General features: G+C 39.9%; 1 protein-coding gene across 1 annotated transcript in view; it reads left to right on the top strand.

Annotated features, from left to right (window-relative positions):
* Nucleotides 1-29: 29 nt before the first annotated feature.
* mdn1 (midasin AAA ATPase 1) overlaps nt 30-24542 on the top strand; it is an 85029-nt gene continuing 60516 nt past the window's right edge. The window contains exons 1-17 of the mRNA XM_049590430.1: nt 30-301; nt 599-825; nt 2153-2377; nt 6508-6615; nt 6859-7051; nt 7129-7338; nt 8784-8915; nt 9034-9137; nt 11084-11198; nt 11609-11793; nt 14888-14969; nt 15546-15641; nt 15880-15992; nt 21806-21954; nt 22176-22236; nt 23716-23927; nt 24019-24122. Of these exons, the coding sequence (XP_049446387.1) occupies nt 206-301; nt 599-825; nt 2153-2377; nt 6508-6615; nt 6859-7051; nt 7129-7338; nt 8784-8915; nt 9034-9137; nt 11084-11198; nt 11609-11793; nt 14888-14969; nt 15546-15641; nt 15880-15992; nt 21806-21954; nt 22176-22236; nt 23716-23927; nt 24019-24122 (2412 nt within the window). The 5' untranslated portion in view covers nt 30-205. The remainder of the gene's footprint in view (nt 302-598; nt 826-2152; nt 2378-6507; nt 6616-6858; nt 7052-7128; nt 7339-8783; nt 8916-9033; nt 9138-11083; nt 11199-11608; nt 11794-14887; nt 14970-15545; nt 15642-15879; nt 15993-21805; nt 21955-22175; nt 22237-23715; nt 23928-24018; nt 24123-24542) is intronic.

Raw genomic sequence — 24542 nt, forward strand, 5'->3', positions numbered from 1 at the left:
AGGATTTGTGCTTCACTCACATGTGGACAGGATTTTAACACCAGTGACGGGAACGTGCATGTGTGTTGTGATACAACCCCAGACATACAGGCGCGTGATGAGCCTCACAGTTTGGTTTGATAACAGTAAATCAGGATATCTGTTCATAGAGCGCGCGAGCGTGTTTTGGCTGTAGATCGCTCCTCCAGAAGCGACAAATGATACGATGGAAAATTTAGAATTGAGCCTGTCATCACTGGGCACCATATCCAGACATGTTGACAAAAGTCACAACGAGCTGAACCAATATCTGTCAAAACAGGTAAGTCACGTTCATTCCTGGCTATTACAGAGTAAAACATTGTGCTTGGATTGTCTTATTTTCACACTGTGGCTCAAACGTGTCCTGTGTGCAGCATGCAGTGCCCTCTCCTTCACATGTCAGTAATCACTATACAGATCGCATAATTATCGTGTATTTTGTGTCATTAAAGCTATTATGTTGCCTTGTTAATCCATAGAATGTAAACATTTTTAAGAAATATTAATTTATGTGTGGCTGTTATGTCACCTAATCAATATTTCAAACGTGGACCTTTCCCATATGATCTCTCCTCAGATATGGAGTCAGCAGGACAGGCAGTGTATTCTGGAGTGTGTGGCTCAGCTGCTGTTGGAGAAGGATTATACTCTGCTGATTGCCCGACACCTGCGGCCACTGGTTTTGGACCTGTTGGAGCGTAATGCAGAGAGGGTCAAAGCTGGTGGCAGGATCAACCATGACCTCCATGAGCGCCTGTGTGTGGCCCTCAGCAAACTCCTCTGCATCAGCCCTGATGCACAGGCGTAAGTGGAATCTATTCTTTTCACAGTGAGCATAGGGAATGTCCGCTCTTGTCACCCTGTCCTCTAAAGATGCTGGTGCTGCATCAGGACACATGGCTGGATTTACTCAGTTGGGGGCTCTTGGGCAAAAGTTAGATGTGGGCCCCTGTTGACACCTTTCACCACCAGCACTTCTTCCATGTGTTGTGTTGCCTTCAAGTACACAAATTAAACAGATTATCTTGCTTCCTGTTAGCACAATATAATTTTAAGTAACAAAGGTATTACAACACGTTTTTTTTGTTTTTTTTTTAGCACAGAGCGTCAAAATAAAAGTTACAGTTCAATATTTGGGAAATAAAATCAGAACAAAATTAAAATGTGTTTACCAGCTATCTGGCCAGCACGTAATTCCCCTAAAACCACAAATTGATGTTGTTAAATCTAAGTTTGTTACGAATTAAACAAATGACACACCATGAATTTTGGACAGATCCAGGCTAGCTGTTTCCCCCTGGTTCTAGTCTTCATGCTAAGCTAGGCAAATCATACTGGGACTCAAGCTCTGTACTTGACACACAGACATGTGATTGACATCAGTCTTCTTATGTCACTCTCTGAAAGAAGACAAGTGTATGTGTAAAAAAAAAAAAAAAAAAAATCAACTACATAATGCAAGTCCCTTGTCTATTCTGTAGGGTTGGGAATCACCAAATGTCGCGATACTATGCTGTAGCCATTATTTCCCCCTCCCCTACTATTCAGTTGAGATCATGATTTTGTAGTATAAACCAAACACAGTGCATACTGAGGCTCTTAGGGGTCTGGGGGTCTTGCTGAAGTTGCCCACTTTGCCAAGTTGGTAACACAGCCTTGAATGCAGCTCCCATGCTTTGATCAAAATTGGGCAAAAATCTCAGTTGTCACCTCATGTATACAAAGCTGCTCCATAAGTCTTCCATGACTGCAGTCTAATTTCTGCAATAAAAAAAGAACAAAAAATATGATCACATAAGCAGCATTTCCGATGGGGAACTGAAGTTGTTGCACTGGTTAGTTTGTTTGTTTTATTGTGTGACTTTGGTGCTTAAAGGGTTTATTCGGATTCACCAAAGTCACATCATAACAAAAAAACAAATTGATCGAGGCAGCACTAGACCAGCAGCTCTCAGGTTCAGTGACTTAAAATGACTGTTTATGTTAATGGAGTCTGGTGGCTTTGACAAGAGCATGGATAGTGAGCTAAAGCCGTTAAGACTTCCCTGTCAGAACAGGCCATCTGACATAAACGTAAGGTGACAATATACATACATCTACCCTAATTAATTATCTTCTTCTCTCCGTTAAGGTTTGCTACGAGGTATTTCAGTGATGCCCCTCCAGTGTTTCAGAGGCTCTTTTTCACCAGTGAAGAGTCATCAGCTGTTCACTATGGCCCCAGGAGGATGAAGCTGCGTGACCTCATGGGTGCCACCCTGCGTTTCCTCCAGAGTGATTGTGCCAAGTTTCGAATGCTCTGGGACTGGAGTCCCTGCGTTTCACAGCTGCTCACCAGCGATGTCATGGTTCGAGGGTATGTGCCTAATTCCTCTTTAGACTCACAGAGGCTTCATGGGACTTAAAAGATAACAAGTCCTTAACCACAAATGGTATCAAATGTGGGAATCCAGAAAGATGTCTTTGCAGGTGTAGGTCAGTCCAGTAATGTATATAGTAAAGTAGTTGGCTTTATTTCTAAGGCCTTGTTCACATAGAATGTCTTTTAGCAGCTGAAGGTGTTTTTTTTTGTAATTTTTGTGAATGAGAATGAAGCTTTTTGCTTACGTGTTTTGTATTGTGATGCACCTCATGTTCTGCGCTCTAGGCACCTGGTGTTTTTGCAGGAGCGCTCTAAACTCCTCGAGTTGAAAAAACTTCAACTCTGAGCGGAAAAGCGCCCCATGTCATTGCTGCTTTTTTCCCTATGACCAATTAAATGATTTGAGAGGCAGGCCCTCTGTGGTGGTCACACCAACAAGTTTACAGTTGGTAAACAGTGTAGGAGAAACTAGTAGTGCTCAGTCGCTCGGCAAGACCAGTGGACTCCCTGTAGTTAGTATTCATTTTTGTTTGCTAGGCCCAGTGATAGACAGCAGGTTGTCAAACTGCCCCTGGGTCATCCTAAAATGTGCCTGGAAACGGCCATCATCGAGGCAAAGCTCCTAGACCAGCCAGTGGTACTCCCCATGATCCACCCTCTTTTTTAGGGTCTCATGTACCCACACAGATTTACATTTTCTTTGCCCAACAACCTATTTGCTGACAGCCTCTCATCCTCAACCAGAGCTAGAGCAAGTACCCTCCGCCTGTCCATTTTAGTAACCAGCTACTGATTACTGTGAAATAAAATAAGATTAAAAAATTGAAAAAAAATGAACGGTAGACTGATTACACGTGAAGGTTAGGGTAAGGAGCTGATGGTGTGGTTGCTTGGCAAAAAATAAAAAGCGTTTTTTTTTTTGTTTGTTTGTTTTTTTACGAGTGGCATTCAAATAAAAAAAAGGCAGTGCTGTGCGCCTCGCATTTTGCACCCTGCACAATGCTTTCTGTGTGATGGAGGCCTAAATGTATGTCTTTTCAAAGCATACCATCCTTGTATGGATTTTCAAATGTAATTTTCCTGCTTTCTCGTCAACCATTATTGTTTCCTTATTTTGTTAAATTTTGAAAGTAGGCTTGCAGATACTTGAATCTTGCTTAAAAGGCAGTACATAACATTAAGTGTGCTTTTAATGTTGTCAAAGTAATTATTTCCATGTTTTTTTGATAATGTACATTCTTCAAATCATTCATATACAAAATGATAATCTAGCTTTGGCTTGATATTCACTGTGATTATTTTCCTCAAACAAGGTTCACATTTCCACAGTGGGCCTTTTTTTTTTTTTTTTTACAAAAGACATTTTGGCATGTCACAATATTAAAAAAATGTATGTGAATATTAAAATAAATGATGGCTGGATTTCATTTAGTTGCTTAATTTTTAGGGACCTGGTCATATTCATGCTGGCTGACTGTCACACTTATTTAGAACAGAGCCATCCTTAATGATATCAGTAACACCTGTGCTTGTCCTACTGTGACCAGTCGCTGAGATGAATGGCAGCCATGAAGGTGAGGGAAATTTGTCCATTAATCTAAAAAAAAAAAAAAAAAAAAAAAAAGGTCTATACTATCTATAGCTGTTCCTCCTCAGGTATGTCTTTCTAGTTTAGAACATTAAAATATGCATTATGCTGACTACAAGTCGTATTGGTCAGACTGTAATTAGAAGCAGCTGCGTAGCAAAAACAGTTGACATTAGCCTACTTGCTGTAATTCAGATTTGGAGAAACCAAGCATTTCTGACAGCTAACGTATAATGTTAATCTATTCCACTTGGTTAAAAGAACTACTGAAGTGTAATGGCTGAAAAGCCACCATCACTGAATAAACTCAAAATAAACTCATTAACCCAAATCCTAACTAAAGTTCAGCTAACTAAAAAGGAGCTATACATACATTTTTTCCAAGGTCAAAAGTTATCCTTCTCGCTTAAGCTAACATTATACACTTTTTTGTGTTTGGTTTCATTTGCTAACAAGCAGTTAGAAATGTGTTGTCCGTCCTAGGGGGGGACATTTGGAACAGTCTTCCCTCCACAATAAGGGAATGTCCTACATTTTATGCTTTTAAAGGAAAGCTCAAAGACTGGTTAAAGAATAACCAGAAGTGTGTCCATTAAGTAGATCTCGTTAAGTCGGACTGTATTGACATGTGTGCTTGGCAATGTAAATTCGAAATGTGTATTTTGTAATTGTATTACTGTGTTATGTGTACTTCCATGTTTTTACACTTGGCAATTAACATTCTGCCCAGGGACTGCAGTTGAAAATTAGCTAATCAGCTATAAACTGGCACATTTACAGCAATGTTCATTAATGTGCACTGTCCCTGAACAAATACACTTGAACTTAGACTTAGACTTAGTTACATAATGTGCGATGATTAAAAAACAAATTATTAGAGTATTTACATTATGTTAAGGCTAAACTGTCCTGGAATAATTAACCCAGCTTAATTGGAGGTTGTCTCATTGTCCTTGTTTTGCTGACATTGTGTTAATGAAGCAAAAGCAGAGTTAAGCTAACGTGAAGGGTGGCTAGCATAATATGTAACAGGCTAATTTGAAAAAGTAACTGATGTTAATATTAAAAAAGTGTCTACTAGCTAAGAGTAGTGCTACGTTTGATTTGTTTAGTTTGGCAGCGTATATTGTAGATGTTTGAAGCACAATATGTTGCTGGATGGCTAGCCAGGTAGAATAGTTACGTTAGCTAACAAGCTAACAACCTGAAAGTATCAATAAAAGGCAAGGCAAAGCAGCTTTATAGTACATTTCATACACCAGGGCAATTCAAAGTGCTTTACATAGCAATAAAATATAAAACACAATAAAGGATACAATAAAAGAGTTAAGAGCAAAAAAGATATAGAATGTAAAATTAATTACTAAAAAACCCCCACAAAGCTGACAGCCAGATGGTACGTTTATAAATCCAACCAGCTATCGAGAGTGTGTTAAAGTAATAATTTAACCCACAAATGTCCATTTTTGAATATCAGTTACTTGCCCTGTGTTACTTTAAATTCATGAAGAAAACTTTGTTTTTCTGGCATGCCTCCAGTGAACGAAGAGTCCAAAAACAGAGACTCTTACACAACTTGCGCAGTGAATCCACATGTCATTTAACCAGTCATATGTTTAATACTTCCCAAACAGACAGCCCTTTTCTGATGGGAAACTGAACTAAAAGTGAAACTTAGTTTTGACATCCATTCAATGAGATTTTACTCTGTTTTTGTATTCTTTGTTCACTGTGATGGCATGCTAGGAAATAAAGTTTTATTAACAAATTCAACACAAGAGGTGACTAATTTCGTGAAGTGTTAAAGTGTTTTGCTTTAACTTATCATTATGAAAAAAAAATTGATTTCACAATTCATTGGCTATAGTGTCAACAATTGTGCAACCAAAACAGGAAGAGAATAGCATTTTTGTTTTCCCCGGTAGCTACCCCCAGTAACCATAGTGTATCAATGTAATTTCTTTGCATTTGCAATCCCTAGTAGCAGAAATGGTGGATGGTGGTGTTCTGTGGTAATTTGAGGCTCTTAGAAAAACAGAAAGTGATCTAGTTGTCAGTAATAATACCACTTGGAAATACTGGGGGGTTGGGGGTTTGAAAAGGTGTCTGTTTCCACTTTAAGTCATGTTAAGTCATGGGATGATGACAGGACATGGATGATGTGAAACATTTTAGAGATGTTTGTTTGGGACTGTGTTTGCTTTACTAACATACAGATCTTTATTCTGATTTTCTGGTTTTCATAAATTCCCAAGATGGTAATGAGCTGTAAACCAATATCCATTCTGCAAAATATCCCTTCAGAAAACTTTTGATGACATCAAAATGTCTTCATATTTTTTCTACAGTTTTTAGTTAAGACCCTCACTTCTTTTTCTTCCATTACTGTCTTGGTGTTAACATTTAGCTGTTACAACACTGTTAATACTGTTGAATACCTTTCTTCAGCCTTTAAACAACATTATTGCATTCTTTTGTTTTCTACTTATTTGCCTAAAGAATTAAATGTACAGTATTTTCTCATTGTCTCCAACAGATACACTGCCCAGTGTTTAGCGTTGGTCTCCCACATGACGGATAATCAGAAAACCATCTTTCTGAGAAAGGTGCTCTCCAGTGATGAGATCCTGCACATGAAAATTAAGTATGTAGCTTGTTTTTTTCCTTGCATTATCTACTGCTGTATCTAGGGCAGAGTATTATTGAACATTTTTAGTTTCAATTGGTAATGGAAGAAGTATTCTGAATCCTTACGTAAGTACTAGTATTAGTACTAATAATGCAGTCTAAAAAAACTCAATTTTAAGTACTGCCCTCAAAATTGTCCTTGAATAAAGTATAAAAGTATCATGCCAGTGTCATAACTTTCCATTTGTTCCGTCTTTAGAGCTTTGGAAGAAACTCAGCAGCTGGAGGTGGAAAAAGCCCTAGTGTTAGCCAACCAGGGCTCTGTGATGTGGCGCCAGGAGAAAGCTAACAAGTTTACCAGGGGTCAGGTGGTGTCAGAGGACCTGTCCCAGAATGTGGTGGCGGTCTGTGGTGTTGTCCTACCCAGGATAGTTCCAAGACAGGCAGAACAGGTATGTACCCTTTGGTTTGTCACATAAAATGATCTGCTGTTGATCCTTTTGGTCCTAATATTGATCTTAATTTGCAGAGGGGCCAGAAAGATCTTGTGCTGGTGGACTCAACCTGCCGTAATCTGAGAAGACTGGCGTTGGCTGTGGCTTCCCAGAAGCCTGTGCTGCTTGAGGGGCCCATAGGATGCGGTAAAACTGCCCTGGTTGAGTTTATGGCTGCTGTCACAGGACATACGAAAGCTACAGAGATCCTAAAGATCCAGCTTGGGGATCAAACTGACAGCAAGGTAAGGGTGCATGGAATCAATCTAAACGTATTCCACTAATTTAAGGCATAAATTCAGTTTAGTGAGGCTGGCTACATAGGCCTAACTTTTTTTTTTAATATATATATATATATTTTGGGGGGGCATTTTTAGCCTTTAATGGATAGGACAGACACATGTGAAGGGGGGAGAGAGAGAGAGAGAGAGACATGCAGCAAAGGGCCACAGGCTGGAGTCGAACCCGGGCCGCTGCGGCAACAGCCTTGTGCATGGGGTGTCTGCTCTCTACCACTAAGCCATCGATGCCCCGAGGCCTAACATTTTTAACAGAAATCCAGCTTTACAAACTAGAAACATAAGGATTGAAAGAAGTGGGCATGTAAGAGGCAGGGAAACTATGTACTTACATTATGGGAACTGTAGGATCCAGTATTTTGATGCTTGGACCATATGCTTGGGATGTTTTGGGGGAGATAGCAGGTCAACAGTATATGAATACATCATCTGACAGCTGGGAACCTAAAGATTGATGTCAAATTCTTCAAGTCATAACTGTAACAAGCATTGTTTTTGGTCAGGCGCCTATATGTAGGCATTTCATAAAAACGGTCAAAAATCCCTCCAAAATACCACATTAAGACACCATGACCTTGAGGAACACCACAGAAAACCCATGCTGTGATTTGGTATTAAAAAATACTTGACAGTTGGAGATTTCTTTAAGAACTGCGTTTTTCAACACATGGCAAGCTCCATCTCTTCTGTTCTAGAAACTGCTGAGAAACTCCCTTACTGTCATTATACATATGAAAGCCAAGTGGCCTCACTACGAACAAGTGGCTACTATGTTGCCTTGCCGCATCACACATGAACACAATTGGGCATATTGAATCCACATGAGTCTCAGCTTTCAGTCATGCCCAATTTATGCATTTCCAATTCTCTTTAGGGACTCAAGTCAGTAGTAATATAGATAGGCGAAAATAACACATTTGTAATGTATGAGGAAAAACTGCATGGTTTTTGCCCAAAACTGCATGGGACTAGCATAAAGTGGGCATGTCTGTAAAGGGGACACCTGTAGGTACCCACAGAACCCATTTTCATTCAGATATCTTGAGATGAGAGGTCAATGGAACCCTGTAAAATTGGCCATGCCAGTTTTTCCCTTGCCAAAGTTTTGGCTTACTCTGAGCATTATTTATACCCGACAAGCTAGCATGACATTGTTGGTACCAATTAATTCCTTCAGATGTACTCTCTAGCTTCAAAACTCAGCCCACTATAGTCTCTAAAAGACAGTCATGTTGACCAGACTGCTGTTGGTCCTTTGGGTCTCTTTGGGTTAAATACGTCCCTTGTCTGTCTCTCTAGAGACAATACTAAATCACTGGAATGTCCCTTTATAACTCAATGGATGTTAGATGGGAGGCTAATAATTTCTAAATGTGCGGTTTGTTTCACAGATGCTGCTTGGGATGTACCGTTGTACTGATATACCAGGGAAGTTTGTGTGGCAGCCAGGAACGTTGACACAGGCTGTGTCTAAAGGCCAGTGGATCCTCCTGGAAGACATTGACCACGCACCTCTGGATGTGGTCAGTTACAACTAGATTCTCAGTGTAGATTCTTAATAAACAGCTTTGTGTTAGACCTGTTTGTTGTTAATATATCTTTGCAACAACCAATAACTGGACTAAAATGTTTGTTTTTTAGGTATCCGTCCTCCTGCCTTTGATGGAGAATAAAAAGCTGATGATTCCAGGACGAGAAGATTGCATTGATGTCGCTCCTGGATTTCAGTTCTTTGCAACAAGACGGTAAGAATGTCATTACATTCTAAGTGTACTTATGGAACAGCAGCTTGTAGTGGTTACCTGATTATCTGTCACTATTTAGATGTGTCTTACAGTTTGAACATGTCAAGAGGTCATTGATGTGTAGGCTACTAAGATTCACATCCCAATTACAAATACATGGGGACAACCTGCAGTTGACCTCACTGATCTTGCATTGTTAAGGTCTCAGTAAACCTCATACAATGTACCGGTATGATGTACAACAACTTGTCAGACCTTGTTTAAAAGTAAAACTGTGACTGAACTTACCTATTCTCAAGGGCCACAGCCAAATGCAGGTTTAAAGACAAGTAGTCTTCTCTTGGCTGCTTAGACTAAACCAATAGTTTAAGAATAATTGAGATGGTTGTACAAGTTCATCCATTGCACAAAGCTGTCTTGTTCTTTACTATCTTAAGTAGTGCTGCAATAAGTCGATTAATCTATTAACCAGTTGACAGAAATTATTTGGCAGCTATTTTGATAATCAAATAATTGTTTTAGTAATTTTCTAAGCAAAAATAAAATCCAAACCTTTGGTCCATGCTTCTTGGAGATTTTATGCTTTCTTTGTCTTGTATGATAACAAATAGAGAAGCTTTGGGTTTTTGGCCTGTTGCTCAGATAAAACATGCCATTTGAGAGTGACAAAGTACATTTACTTAAGTACTTTACCTAAGTACAGTTTTTGAGTATCTGTACGTCACTTGAGTATTTTTTATTTTTTTTTGCAAACTTATTTGGACTACACTACATTTGAAAGACAAATATTGTACTTTTGACTCCACTACATTTTAATTTCTATGAAGGCTATTGTTACGCGTTAAATTTGCTTTGAAGTCAGCAAATGATTTTTTTTCTTTCCTAAAATGCAAAAGTCCATGAACTGTGATCCAGCAGTTCTGTGTGTGGCTTTTTTGTCAAAGTACTGTTCCTGTTCCTCTACATCGCACATGCGCTACTCGGATTGGGCATCACATCGGTAGAGACGGTAGAGAGGAGGGATCATCAGTAGGCAGTTGTATTTGGTTATGCGGTGTTACTATGGCTATGGCAGCAGATGGAGATGAAGATTCCCCACCAGGTCACCCATGGCCATACCTCAAGTCCATGTTTTTAAGTTTTTGAGATGTTTGTCAGTTTGTGTTTCTGTGGGCATTTCTGTAGGCTTTGCAGCATATTCAACAAGCTTTTCATTTTACAGGTTCTGCAAGCAAGTCAGTGCCTTCAGTGGGTTGTTTTAGAGTCATTAGGTTCTGTAAATGTATTGTGACAATATACAACAATGAGTTGAGATATAAAAAAGTACTTTAAATACTTAAGTATTTTAAAAGCAAGTACTCCAGTACTTCAACAATAATTTAATTGAGCAACTTTCACTTGTATTGGAGTAATGTTTGACCAGGAGTATTGATACCAACTTTGTTCTGTTTTATCCTGATGATTCCTGACAGCAGGACTTGGAGCTCTGCAAGTTTTCTGTTTACTCTTTCTGTTAACATTAATAGGAATGAAACCTCTCCACAAATGGAGCAGAACAGGTAGCCTTAGCTACCAGTCGGGGGTCATAAATTAACCAAAGGATTAAATCTCTCAAACATGCACCTGCTCATGAACAGGCATTCATCAAGTTGAAATAGGCAGCTTTCAGCCAATTTGTGCATTTTATAAAGTTGGTGAATCCAACTTGCTCATACACACTTGTTTGAGAGGTTTAGGATAATAAGGATATAAAAATGTCCTTGCACGAGGCCCACTGGGTCATATATTTGGGAACAACTGCATATAGCTGTACAGTAGCTGTGTGATCAGTCACAAATGAGAATTTGGGAAAGTTTGAACCCAGCCTACTTTGACGCCTCCACATACCTGTCCAGTCACTGCATAAAGTGTGCATGATTTGACATGAGTGTAAATGTGTATTGCAGGATGTACTACAGTGGTGGCAGTTGGCACAAACCACAGAACTCTCACGCAGCGTTGCTGGACAAGTACTGGACCAAGCTGCAGATGGGTAACATGACACGAGAGGAGCTGAAAAAGGTGAGTGTTGTTGGCTTTAAAGCCCCCGCACACCTGTAGTCTACCCACACAGTGTTTTCACGTACACTGCACTATTAGCCCACTCCTCGGGACAGTGTAGGCATGTTGATCAACATCTTCATCAGCCTTGTGTCGGTTTGGTTGAACTTGTTAGGGCAGGACAACTTACCCTCTTATCATTCATATTAGTATATAGAGTTTGGTGACGTCATGTAATTCCTTGCATAGCTCCACCCAGGTCCAATTAGCTGGAGTAATCGCAAACACGACATAATGATTCTGGTCAATATGTAATAGTAAATATGTCTTATGTTTTCTCACAGTTTTCTTTTCTGTGTAAAGTATTCCTACAAAAATCTTCCTGAATTTCCAGCATGTATTGCAAGCTTACCGTCTGTCTCTGTGTGTAGGTGCTCATTAGCAGGTATCCCAAGCTGACAGTGGTGTCAGATCGTCTCCTGGATATCTACTGCCAGCTGACTGGGGAGAGACACTCTGACCAGGACACAAGCAGCCTCCAAACCTCCGACGACAGCCAACAGCACAAATCTGAGGACAAAAGCACACCGCTGGAGGGGAGAGCGCTGTCACTGAGGTGAGGCTCAGCTCACTACTTTCTCTATGCTCCCTTTACTTGCCTTTGTCTGGTAATTGAATTTAAAAAAACATTTTTTTAGTTTTAATTTAACTCAATATTTCCTATTTAGAAATATCAACTTAACCTTAAATGTAGTAGGGGTACCTCGGTGGCCAAGGGGTTAAAGGAATACTTTACCCATAAAACTACCATTTTTACATCAGTTCTCTCCCCATGTTATGCTGAATTGAGATGAAGATTTTGTATTTCTCAAATGCCTCCACGGCAAACAAAGAATCTAAAACGTGAGAAAATTCTTGATGAATTGAAGGCATCGGGGGGTCGCGCTTCACAGCAGCAAAACTATATCAAACACAACCCATGCAGTATAATCTAAGTCTCATTTATCCAATGTATGTTGACCAGGTGTGCTCCACGTAATGTGAAAGTGTTTTAAATCGTAATGTTTTCATCAAAAATACATATGTTTGGGAAATACTGAAAAAAGGCCTTGACAAATGAGACTTGGATTATACTGCAAGAGTTGTGAGAGTTTTTAAATTGATGTTTTGATATAATTTTGCTATCGTTAAGCGCGGTCCCCTTTTACTGCAGTTCATCAAGAATTCATGGCATCAATGGTATTGCAGATGGATCTAGTACTGGAAAAATTATATAAATGTTTTTATTTATTTAGGCTATTAATCTTATTAATGCACATAGCATCAACAGAGAAGCCAAGGAAGGGAAGGAGTGAAAGACACGTTATATATGTCCTGTATATGAAATTTCTGTGTTGTTGCTGCATTTTCTTTCGGCTGCATTTTCTTTCGGCTGCATCCCGGCGCTGTCTCGATGTGACACACAAGATTACAGTTACCAAGAAGAATGGTGATGCGCTATGATTCACCTCACACACAAACTAGCAAACAAACTCTCACCTGACACAGTCAAGCAGCTCTGTCTCCCACACATGCAGCACAGCGCTGGATTGCCCATGTACTACTGCGGTCATTTCATTCATCTCACATACTGATTTAGCATAGCACATGTGACTTATAGACTGATGTCACACTGTAGACTAATTAACAGATAGGTTAAACAGAGTAGCAGGACTGTGGCTCTGTTATATATATATTGTACTTAATCGTTATATCGCCAAGCCCTATATGACATCATCACTTTTCTTGAGCTATTTACACAGATAGAAATACAGGACATAAAGGACCATGTGCTGTTTACATACACAGTGTCTGTCTGGCTTCTCTACATCATAAGTCCAACACAGCGGCCCTTTGTCGTGACAGTCATCATCAGTGGGGGCAAACATAGAAAGCTCTAGTCCCCTTTACATCTGTCAGATTCCCCCCAATGAAAACCAGTCTGCAGCAACAGCCTTTAATTAGCTTTCCACAAGCTGCTGCTGTGTTCAATAGATTATTGATTGGACTGTCCTCTGTACAGTGGGCTGCAGTCAGAGATTACTCATGTCACACCAAGGTGTTCTCATCATGTACCTGGTTTATAAACACCTCACCAAGTAGAGACATTACTCATCTGCCCTGGTGCTTCTTGAAGTTTCTGTATGCTTTCAGTGTGATGCATGCGCAGGTCAAGATACAGCCATATAATCAATGTGTTTGTAGTTTCCATGCTCTACACTTCAATAGTACATATGCTTGTCATGGATCAATGTAATGAACTTTATAGCTAGGCCTGCAAAGCTCATATGTGTTGGTCTCGGTCATAAGGGTTCATACTATTGAAGAAGGCCCTCATTCGTGCCAATTTATACTTATTTATTGATTTACCTGTCACTACTTAATACTATTAGCCAAAGCTACCGATACCAGCTTTCCCTTCCAGGGTCATTAAATATTCACTTAATCCAATGCCGTGTGCATGGAGATTGTTTGTTCCAGCAGTCTTCAGTCATGCAGAATTTCAGTCTTCTTTATCACCAGAGACAATATGTAGCATCTGAGATCTGTCTCTCTCAAACACTGTCTCTTTGACATCCAAATTTCTTAAAAAACATACTTCAGTCATTTTTATGTCTCTGCACTAGCAATAGCTGTGGCTGGAGGCATTGTATTTTCAGGTTGCCCGTCCATTCTACTGACCATTCATCTCATTCTTGTGAGGTTTTGAGGGTCATTGGACAAAGGCCAAGGTTACTGTGACCTCATCTGTCTCAGTCTTGTAAACAAGATATCTCAGGGCCTTGAGGGAATTTTTTGGCACAAACTCCACTTTGAGTGAAGGACAAACTGGTTAGAATTTGGCAAAGGTCAAGGTCACAATGGCACAAATGTCTACTTGGACTCAGGGATAAACTTATTACAATTTAATGGTCAAAGGTCAAGGTAACTGTGACCTTGTGTCAGTCTCATTCTCGTCTAGCAATACCCAAGAAGGCCTTGAGGGAATTTATTCAAATTTGGCCCAAACTTCCACTTGGACTTAAGAATGATCTGATTCGAATTTGGTGGTTGAAGGTAAAAGGTCAAGGTCACTGTGACCTCATAAAACATGTTTTTGACCACATCTCTAGAATTATTATGCTACTTATGACAAAAAGAATTATTATGCTACTTATGCTACTTATCGCAAATGTCTAATAGAATAAAGTGGTAAATGATAAATGGACCTGCTCTTGTATAATGCTTTTCTAGTCGTTCATGCACAATCACACAGCAGTTAGGAGCAATTTGGGTTCAATATCTTGGCCAATGATATGACATGCGGACTGGAGAAGCCAGGGATTGAACCGCCAACAGCCAATTAGTGGATGACTCGCTCAACCTCCTGAGCGAATGACAGCAGCCAGTTTATATCCAAAGTCAAGGTCAGCTTCACTGTGACATCACAGTGTTATGCAAAACCACTTTTCTGGCCATTACTTATTATCATAACTTAAGGACAGAACTGTGGTGATTCTATAGATCTTGTGTGCTGCCAGAGGGAAGATGTGTTTGAAACATACATATGTTTTCAGTCACATGGATGTAAACTGTAACTGCAACTTGATGGGTACGCAGAGGCATACAACTGTTAGGCCGTCTTTTTATGTTGTTTTCTTAATATGTCTTTTTATTTTATGATTCTACAGGGACCTACTAAAATGGTGTGAGCGGATCAGTGTTAACTTTGACAGCACCTCATCAGCCACAGCACAACATGTCTTCCAAGAGGTTAGTGAGTTTGATTTTTTTCATGAAGTAAGCACAAATAATCCCGTTTTGAAGCCTCAAAGATTAGCATTTTGGCTGTTGGCATCTTTTGGGGTTTTTTGGAGCCAGAAGTGACCTAAGGTGACGATATCAGGATGTGAGTGTAGAGCCGGGGAGGAGGGTGGGATGGATATGACCAATTACCTTTGGTCACGCATTGCAGACAGCCTGTAACTCAAAGTGGCCACACCCTCAATAATGCTTAATTTTAAACCTTAATGAAAGTCAAGTGGTTGTTATGACCATGAAACTGGCTATAGAGACCCAAACCATTTTTCATTACCACACTGTAAATATGTTTATTTCTGCAGTAAAGTTTGGCATTTTAACATGGGTGCCTTTGGGGATAGACTCGCTTTTGGGGCCAGCCTCAAGTGGCCATTAGAGGAAGTGCAAGTGCAGTTTGGGGCACTTCTGTGTTGGCTCATTTTTCACCCATGGAGGTTGTTGCTTGGTAAAAACTGAACAAGTAGTGGTGATTCATGATGTGTATTTTTTTATTGACTGGTGCTTTTTGGGGGTGCCTCTCTTTGTCAGGCTCTGGACTGCTTCACAGCCATGCTGTCTCGACCTGAAAGTCGACTGCGAATGGCCGAAGTCATTGGAAGCAAGCTCAACATCTCCAAAGAGAAGGTACCTGACAAGCCTGTTTTGGCAAAATTAAGTGTGGTGGGGACATGTGAAGCACCCCTGTGTGATTCAAAATAAGAAAATATTATTTGGGACATTAATGTGATTCTATACCTGAAGAAAATGTCAGCACCTTGTAATTTCTGAATTGCTGTAATAAATATGAAAAAAAAGTCTGTCCTGTTTCTTCATGATCTACATTCATATTATGATTTTAATTATTGCAACTGTTTGTGTCCAGGCCCTGCACTTCTGCCAGATGTACCAGCCTGGCATCTCGCTGACTGAGCTGGAGGCCTCAGTTGGCAGAGTGACTCTGGGTCGAAAGCAGACTGAAGCAGTGCAGCTGAGTGTGTAAGTGGGACATCCTGTTTTGTCCTGCCACCTTTGACCTCTGTTTACACCATATATGCAGTAGCTAGTTGCTGTGCCAACATTCACCTACTGAAACACAAATAGATCCCCTGCTGCTTAATTGAATCAACATAGAATTGATTTTAAACTACATTATGGTAAACATAGCTGTATAATGGCCCGGCCATCAGGACATGTCCAAATATTCACATTGATTCTTTTCTCAGGGAAGCCAATATGAATGGGTGTTAGAGTTTAGTCTGACAAACAAGGCAAGTGTGACTTTATACAGTAGCATACAAATACTGAGTGTCAGCAATATGCCATATTAAAAATAATCTTAGGGTGTAAAAATAAAGCACATTGACTTTGATCTTTTTCGGTATTCACATTTTCTAGCTCACTGTTTCGGTTGTTTCTGAAGTGAGCTGTAACTCAATTTTCAATCAATCAATTTTATTTATAAAGCCCAATATCACAAATCACAATTTGCCTCACAGGGCTTTACAGCATACGACATCCCTCTGTCCTTAAGACCCTCACAGCGGATAAGGAAAAACTCCCCAAAAAAACCCCTTTGACGGGGAAAAAAAACGGTAGAAACCTCAGGAAGAGCAACTGAGGAGGGATCCCTCTTCCAGGACGGATAGACGTGCAATAGATGTCGTACAGAACAGATCAGCATAATAAATTAACAGTAATCCATATGACACAGAGAGAGAGAGAGAGAGAGAGAGAGAGAGAGAGAGAGAGAGAGAGAGAGAGAGAGAGAGAGATGCAGGTAATGACAGTAGCTTACAACAACATTAATGAAAGTAATAATATTATAGTTATAGTTCTGGTTACTGCGGTACAATATGTTGAAAGTATGTATTAATACCTGGCAGTATACATGTGTGACAATAATCATATGTGTATAATAACAGAAGAAGTATGACTAATGACTAATGATGGCAGCAGCAGCAGGAGGCATCTGGCAGGACCACGGCAGCAGCACAACCACACACGTCACGCTGTCCAGGCACCGCTGTGATATGAGTTAATCTGAGAGACAGTGGAGCACAAAGGCTCCGGAGAAGAAGCCGAGTTAGTGACATCCAGAATGGCCGAGTTAGCAAGATGCAGTAATAGAATACGAGAGAGAGAGAGAGAGAGAGAGAGAGAGAGAGAGAGAGAAGGAGAGAAGGGGCCCGGTGTATTATAGGGGGGTCCTCCGGCAGACTAGGCCTAAGTCAGCCTAACTAGGGGCTGGTACAGGGCAAGCCTGAGCCAGCCCTAACTATAAGCTTTATCAAAGAGGAAAGTCTTAAGTCTAGTCTTAAATGTGGAGACGGTGTCTGCCTCCCGGACCGTAACAGGAAGATGATTCCACAGGAGAGGAGCCTCATAGCTAAAGGCTCTGGCTCCTGATCTACTTTTGGAGACTTTAGGGGCCACAAGTAACCCTGCGTTCTCAGAGCGCAGTGTTCTGGTGGGATAATATGGCACTATGAGCTCTCTAAGATATGACGGAGCTTGACCATTTAGAGCTTTATAAGTTAACAGTAGGATTTTAAATTCAATTCTGGATTTTACAGAGAGCCAGTGCAGAGAAGCTAAAACAGGAGAGATATGATCGCGTTTCTTAGTTCCTGTTAGTACACGTGCTGCTGCATTCTGAATTAGCTGGAGAGTTTTTAAGGACTTACTAGAGCTACCTGATAATAGAGAGTTACAGTAATCCAGCCTTGAGGTAACAAAAGCGTGGACCAATTTTTCTGCATCTTTTCGGGTCAGGATAGGCCTAATTTTCGCAATATTACGCAGATGAAAAAATGCAGTCCGTGAGGTTTGCTTTAAATGAGAATTAAAAGACAAATCTTGATCAAATATTACTCCGAGGTTTCTTACGGTAGTGGCAGGGGCCAGAGCAATGCCATCTAGAGAAACTATGTCATCAGATAAAGAGTCTCTGAGTTGTTTGGGGCCAAGAACAATAACTTCAGTTTTGTCTGAATTTAACATCAGGAAATTGGTGCTCATCCAAGTTTTTATGTCTTTAAGGCAATTATGGAGTTTAGTTAATTGATTGCTTTCTTCTGGCTTCATTGATAAATACAACTGAGTATCATCCGCATAACAATGGAAATTTATAGAGTGATTTCTAATGATGTTACCTAAAGGAAGCATATAAAGAGTAAACAGGATTGGTCCGAGCACAGAACCTTGCGGAACTCCAAAACAAACTTTAGTACGTAAGGATGGTTCATTGCAAACGTCAACAAATTGAAAACGATCAGATAAATAAGATTTAAACCAGCTTAGTGCTGAACCTTTTAAGCCAATTAAGTGATCCAGTCTCTGCAGTAGAATTTGATGGTCAATTGTGTCAAACGCCGCAATAAGATCTAATAAAACAAGTACAGAGACGAGTCCTTTGTCTGAAGCAATCAGAAGGTCATTTGTAATTTTAACTAGAGCTGTCTCAGTGCTATGATGCACTCTAAATCCTGACTGAAATTCCTCAAATAAATTATTATCCTGGAGAAAATCACACAGCTGGTCTGCGACTAATTTCTCAAGGATCTTTGACATAAAGGGAAGATTAGATATTGGTCTATAATTGGCTAACACCTCTGGATCCAGGGTGGGCTTTTTTAGTAGAGGTTTAATTACAGCTATCTTAAAAGACTGTGGTACATAGCCTGTTAATAAGGATATATTGATCATATCTAATATATGAGTGTTAACTAAAGAAAAGACCTCCTTAAGTAGCCTAGTTGGGATGGGGTCTAAGAGACACGTTGATGATTTGGATGAAGAAATCACTGCAGTCAATTCTTGAAGAGAAATTGGAGAGAAGCAATCTAAATATATATTAGATTTTACAGCTGTGTTTGAGGTTAGATAGGTACTATCTGAGGGCAAGAGGTCATGAATTGTGCCTCTAATAGTTAGAATTTTGTCATTAAAAAAGCTCATAAAATCATTACTGCTAAGGGCTAAGGGAATACAAGGCTCAATAGAGCTTTGACTCTCAGTCAGCCTGGCTACAGTGCTGAAAAGAAACCTGGGGTTGTTCTTATTGTCTTCTATTAATGCTGAGTAATAGTTTGCTCTGGCATTGCGGAGGCACCTCTTATAAGTTTTGAGACTGTCTGTCCAGATTAAACGAGATTCTTCCAGTTTGGTTAATCGCCAATTCCTTTCAAATTTTCGCGATATTTGTTTTAACTTACGGGTTTGACAGTTATACCAAGGAGCGAACTTTCTTTGTTTTTTTAACTTCTTTTTAAGAGGAGCTACAGAGTTGAGCGTTGTTCGTAGCGAGCCTACGGTGCTATCAACAAAATGATCAATTCGGGAGAGGTTAAAGTCGGCACGGGAAACCTCTGTTACTGAAGGTATTGGTATTAAATTTAACGACGAAGTAATCTTTTCCTTAAGTTTTGCGACAGCACTATCTGATAAACATCTAGTATAGTAACTGTTGCTGAGTGGCGTGTAATCGAGTAAAAAGAAATCAAAAGTAATCAGATAATGATCCGATAGCGAGGGATTCTGTGGAAAGACTTTTAGGTTATCAATTTCAATTCCATACGTCAGAACTAGATCGAGGGTATGGTTAAAACAGTGAGTGGGTAACTATTAACAGAAGATAAACATTTCTCTTACAAATGGAAAAAACATATTTTCCCTCTCACCTGTAGTGCTGTTTATCAATCAAGATTGTTTGGTGTGAGTTCCCAAGTGTTGGAGATATCAGCCATAGAGATGCCTTCTCTCCAATATAATGGAACTATATGGCACTCAGCTTGTGGTGCTCAAAGTGCCCCAAAAAAATACATCTGAAAATCTCAGCAGCAATGTCTCTTTCCGGAAATCATGACCCGGTTACTCAAGATAATCACAGACCTTGCTGTGAGCAGTTTCATGTAGGAACTACACCTGACAACCATATCACTGCACAGAAGGAAATGTGTGGCTTCTTAAGATGAGAGGTTCATGCTCCTGACAGCTCAGTGGTGCTAGGTGAGCTAGCAGTAGCTACATGGTTCCGTCTGCACGGTAATACGATTGGCGGGTGTATTTCAGTAGAAATAAAATAGTTGCTACATGAAACTGCTCACAACAAGGTCTGTCGATTGTTATTGTAAGAAAGAGAGATAGATGAGAGGGAGGGGAGAAACAGTGATCCCAGAAAAACAGAAATTACATTTCTAATCCTTTTCGTATGTACATATAATAAAATCATCAAATTTCCATCTGGTCCACATTTTCTACTCAGGACAACAAGCACATATTGGCTACAAACTTTTCATGAATTAATGTCTTATAAAGAAGGAAAAAGTAAATATATCATCATTGAGATCAAGATATTCTGTTGCTTTCAGTTAGACTACTCCAAAAGGTCTCTCGTTGGAGTAGTCTTTTAAGGCGGTTGCCTTCTTTGAGGTCCTTTTCCACAACTTCTAACACCCTGACTTTCAGTGTGTATGGATTGTTATGTCCGGTCTGCACATCATGCAGTGCTATATCATAATCAACATTCTAAGTGCAGATGACATTTTTATGTTCTGCAAGTTGATCCTACCTACCTGAAGTGTCCAAAGAGCACCTCTATGTGACTACTACTAAGACCGAGTAACCGGGTCACGATTTCTGGGAAGAGACATTGCTGTTAAGTTTTAAAGGGTATTTTTGTGGTGCTTTGAGCACCACAAGCTGAGTGCCATCTAGTTCCATGATATTGGAGAGAAGGTAGACATCTCGATGGCCCATATCTCCAACACTCGAAGCCTCACACCAAAACAATCTTGATTAATAAATAGCTCTACAGGTAAGAGGATATTTTTGATTTTGGCTGTGAACTGTCCCCTTAAGCAATAAAATGCACTCTTGGTCATTTTAACACATTGCTGCTTCAGTCTCGCTTGGTCTGGTATGCCCAGTAGCTCATGGTAGCTACTGTTGGCTAATTTTAGCTAACTTTTTATAAATACTGCATATCTCTTCTTGTGCTCCTGTTACACTTCATTGAAACATTAACCATTGTTATAATTGTTGCTTTTGACTTAATTCAACACTGTTCCACAAAAGTTACATTATTAGGCTTTAAAAGGGTTGATTTAACCGCATTACAAGACAACACATTTTCTCAGTTACCTTTAGTGGTAAATAGCCATGCAGATAGTTTAGATTGTGTGTGTCCATGTTTTGAGATATCTGTCTTTGAGATGTGTACCTCCACCCCAGTATAATAATGCATGTAGTGTTCACAACATTGAAAAACTACAAAGCTCGACCAACAAATGTTAATATTAGTTTATCTCAGATATGTTGGTACTGATACCTATCTGTATCAGTATCGGTAATTAGCGAGAATTCGCACAGGAATCGGTCGCTACTCTTAATATGTGACTGATACCTTATGAAAATTTAATATAATAAAGAGTCACTATTTCTTTTACATCTTATAAGCAGTTACATTTAAAACCCCTTCACAGTAGGTGTATAGATAGTTTATAGATAGAACGTTATGCCAATGACCTCCAGAAAACAATAATTGTAGCACATGGCCTCTCTCGGCTTACATAGAAATCTACAGATCTCTACATGTTGATCTAAATTTGGTACAAATAGGAAACACATTACCAATTGATAACATGGTGGGCATAGTTGAGACTAACTTTCCAAAGAATTTTAGCATTCAAGCATGTTCAAGTAAAAAGTATTTTATGGCTGAGGGGGGCAGACTGTGACATCATTATCTACATACAAAGCATAAAACCGAATGTGTAACCTTGAAATGTGTTCCTTATTTCCATGAATAGGGACAACCAGACATTTGCTGCCACACGTCCGTCTGCTGTGCTGCTGGAACAGCTGGCAGTGTGTGTAGCCAAAGGGGAGCCTGTTCTCCTGGTTGGAGAGACAGGAACTGGAAAGACTTCCACCGTACAGCACCTGGCCAGAGTCACAGGTGAGCTTAGGATCACAGCTTGACTGTGGCTCAGCAGGTAGAGTAAGTGGTCCACCACCTGAAAGACTGGCTTCTCCTGTTCACATGCTGAAGTGTCCTGAACATCAAAGTTCTCCCGATAAATATATATTGTGTTTGTGATAAAAAGCATTACACAAATGAATACATATGATTTGTCATCTTTCCTGATTCAAATATTCACTGCTGTGTGTTCAATCCAGGTCACAGGTTGCGGGTTGTGAACATGAACCAGCAGAGTGACACCGCAGACCTGCTCGGAGGGTAAGTGACGCACAAATTGTACTTTAAAGGAATACTGTTTGTTAATATTGCCAGCAAAAATGAAATTGGAAGCCAACCCCATATTCACTCTCAATTTGGAACCAGCTTTGTCTGCTTGGTGTCCTGCCTTACTATATCTGCATTTTTTTTTTTTTTGCACTGTTACCAAATTTTTTTGTGGCTTCCTCTTGAATACATGCTTCTTACACTCTGGCATCTGACTGCTACCTGTTTCTGGCCTCACCTGTGCACTGTGCTTTTTTAGGAAAACCCTACATAGCATACTTTTAATAACATAAACATAACATTTTCTATCACTCCTAAATTTGATATTTATATCAAATACCATCTGTCATTTCAATGGATAAAAACTCTTTGTTCTGCAACAGCCTAATCCTTTTACAAAAGGACAAATCTACCAAACTGGCATCACATTCAAACAAAGGTTTAAAAAATATGTAGACAAACAGTCAAGAGAATTATTCAAGCAATCCACTGATTACATCCTTTCAAGCCAGGGTCTGTGGTTGTGGTGAGTGTTTTTTCCTTGCACCATTGTAGAGTTTAGCAACCAGTTATAGCCAGGAGAAACATGTAACACTGCATGCACTGTATTTAATCCTTCCAATAGTGTTGTCAAAAATATCAGTTTATCTATACATATTAATTTTGAATATTTGAAACGGTGTCAGTATCGATACACCAGTACCAGCCACATCTGCATTAGACCTTATCTCTCATAAATGGGTAATGTATGCTGGCCCCTCGGTTTTACACTACTCTTTCATTGTTTACTTATTTGCCATTTTCTGTCAGGTGACAAAAATTAATTCAAATTTTTTTGTTAGATCTTAAGAATATATACAATTTTTGGCTGAAAAACCTTGAGGGGCAAATTCACTAAGAATAAATTGCGGTTGCTGATAGCACTGTGAATTGCGCATCACATGGAACTGCCACTGTATCTGCCCCGTCTTAAGGTCTGATTCTCAAAAGATATTATGCTACTAATATAACAACACAAACATGCTCAGTTATATATAGGCACCATTAATTTTACTGTTACTATGTGTGGCTATTTATGCTGATCTTTGTGAATTCGACTGTTTATCTGTGCAAATAGCACAGGAGCACAGAAATGCTATTTGTTTGGCAGAAAAATTAGAGGTGCATTTTACCCATTGCAGGTACTTTGAGAATAACACGGTTTGTTTTTCTTTTACTCATGCAGGTTTAGTATCCACAAAACCCAAGCAGTCCTTTTGTGAATTTGCCAGTTAATCTAAACATAACTGTGTGTGTACATTGCAGACCCTGGTCACGTCTCCTGTGTCCAAACACCAGTCGCCTTAATAATATACATCTTCCAACTCCAGCATTTTCCAGATTACAGAACAGTGGTTCTGTGTCACTGCTGGTGGATGGCATAAGTTTAGTTTCAGAGCAAAACTCCAGTGAAAAATTTTCTGTTTGATGTAGGTACAAGCCAGTAGACCACAAGCAGATCTTACTCCCTTTGCGGGAAGCCTTTGAGGACCTGTTCTCCCAGACATACTCGAGGAAGCAGAACCTGACCTTTCTGGGTCATGTGCAGACCTGCTTCAGGGGGAAGCGCTGGCAGGATCTGCTGAAACTCATGGACCACGTATGCAAGTCTGCTCTCACCAAGGAACTGCAGGAGAAATCAAATGGTAGTGTACAAAAAAGAATAAAATGATATTGGTTATTATACTAGCTTCTGTAGAACAATAAAAGACTGATATTCTTTGTGTGTTTGTGCAGCTGCGTTGCTGCAGGAGCGGTGGGAGGCGCTGGCTGCCAAGCTGAACCAGACCCAGCAGCAGATCCGAGCCTGTGAGGCGGCCATGGTCTTCGCTTTTGTGGAGGTAAAGACCTAAAAATACATTTGACGATTTTCAACCAGCTTTCTATCAAAACAGTGTGGGTAGTATTCGTAAATGAACTGTGGTAAACGCCCCTTCATCTAACCAATGCAAAGATATCCCTCCTCTCTTCTCGGTGAAACTCCGCCAGATGGCATGAATGACACAGAACGGGTCCTCTGGCGAAGTTTCACTGGCTCTCATGGGCTGCATTTTCGTATTGCTCACAACCCATGTCGCCATAGCTGACGATAAGAGTACAGAAACAGATCAAGAGACAGATAGTTTTTTTACAGCCTTGTCCTATGGAAAGTCAATTCTTCCAGCACTAAAGTACTTCTTTAATGACTAAGGTGCATACAACATAACCATGCCAAAAAGTGAATGTACAGGGATGTACAGCATTGCTGAAGCAGCTCTGAC

This window comes from Epinephelus fuscoguttatus, linkage group LG11 (assembly GCF_011397635.1).
Source record: "Epinephelus fuscoguttatus linkage group LG11, E.fuscoguttatus.final_Chr_v1".
Taxonomy (NCBI): domain Eukaryota; kingdom Metazoa; phylum Chordata; class Actinopteri; order Perciformes; family Serranidae; genus Epinephelus; species Epinephelus fuscoguttatus.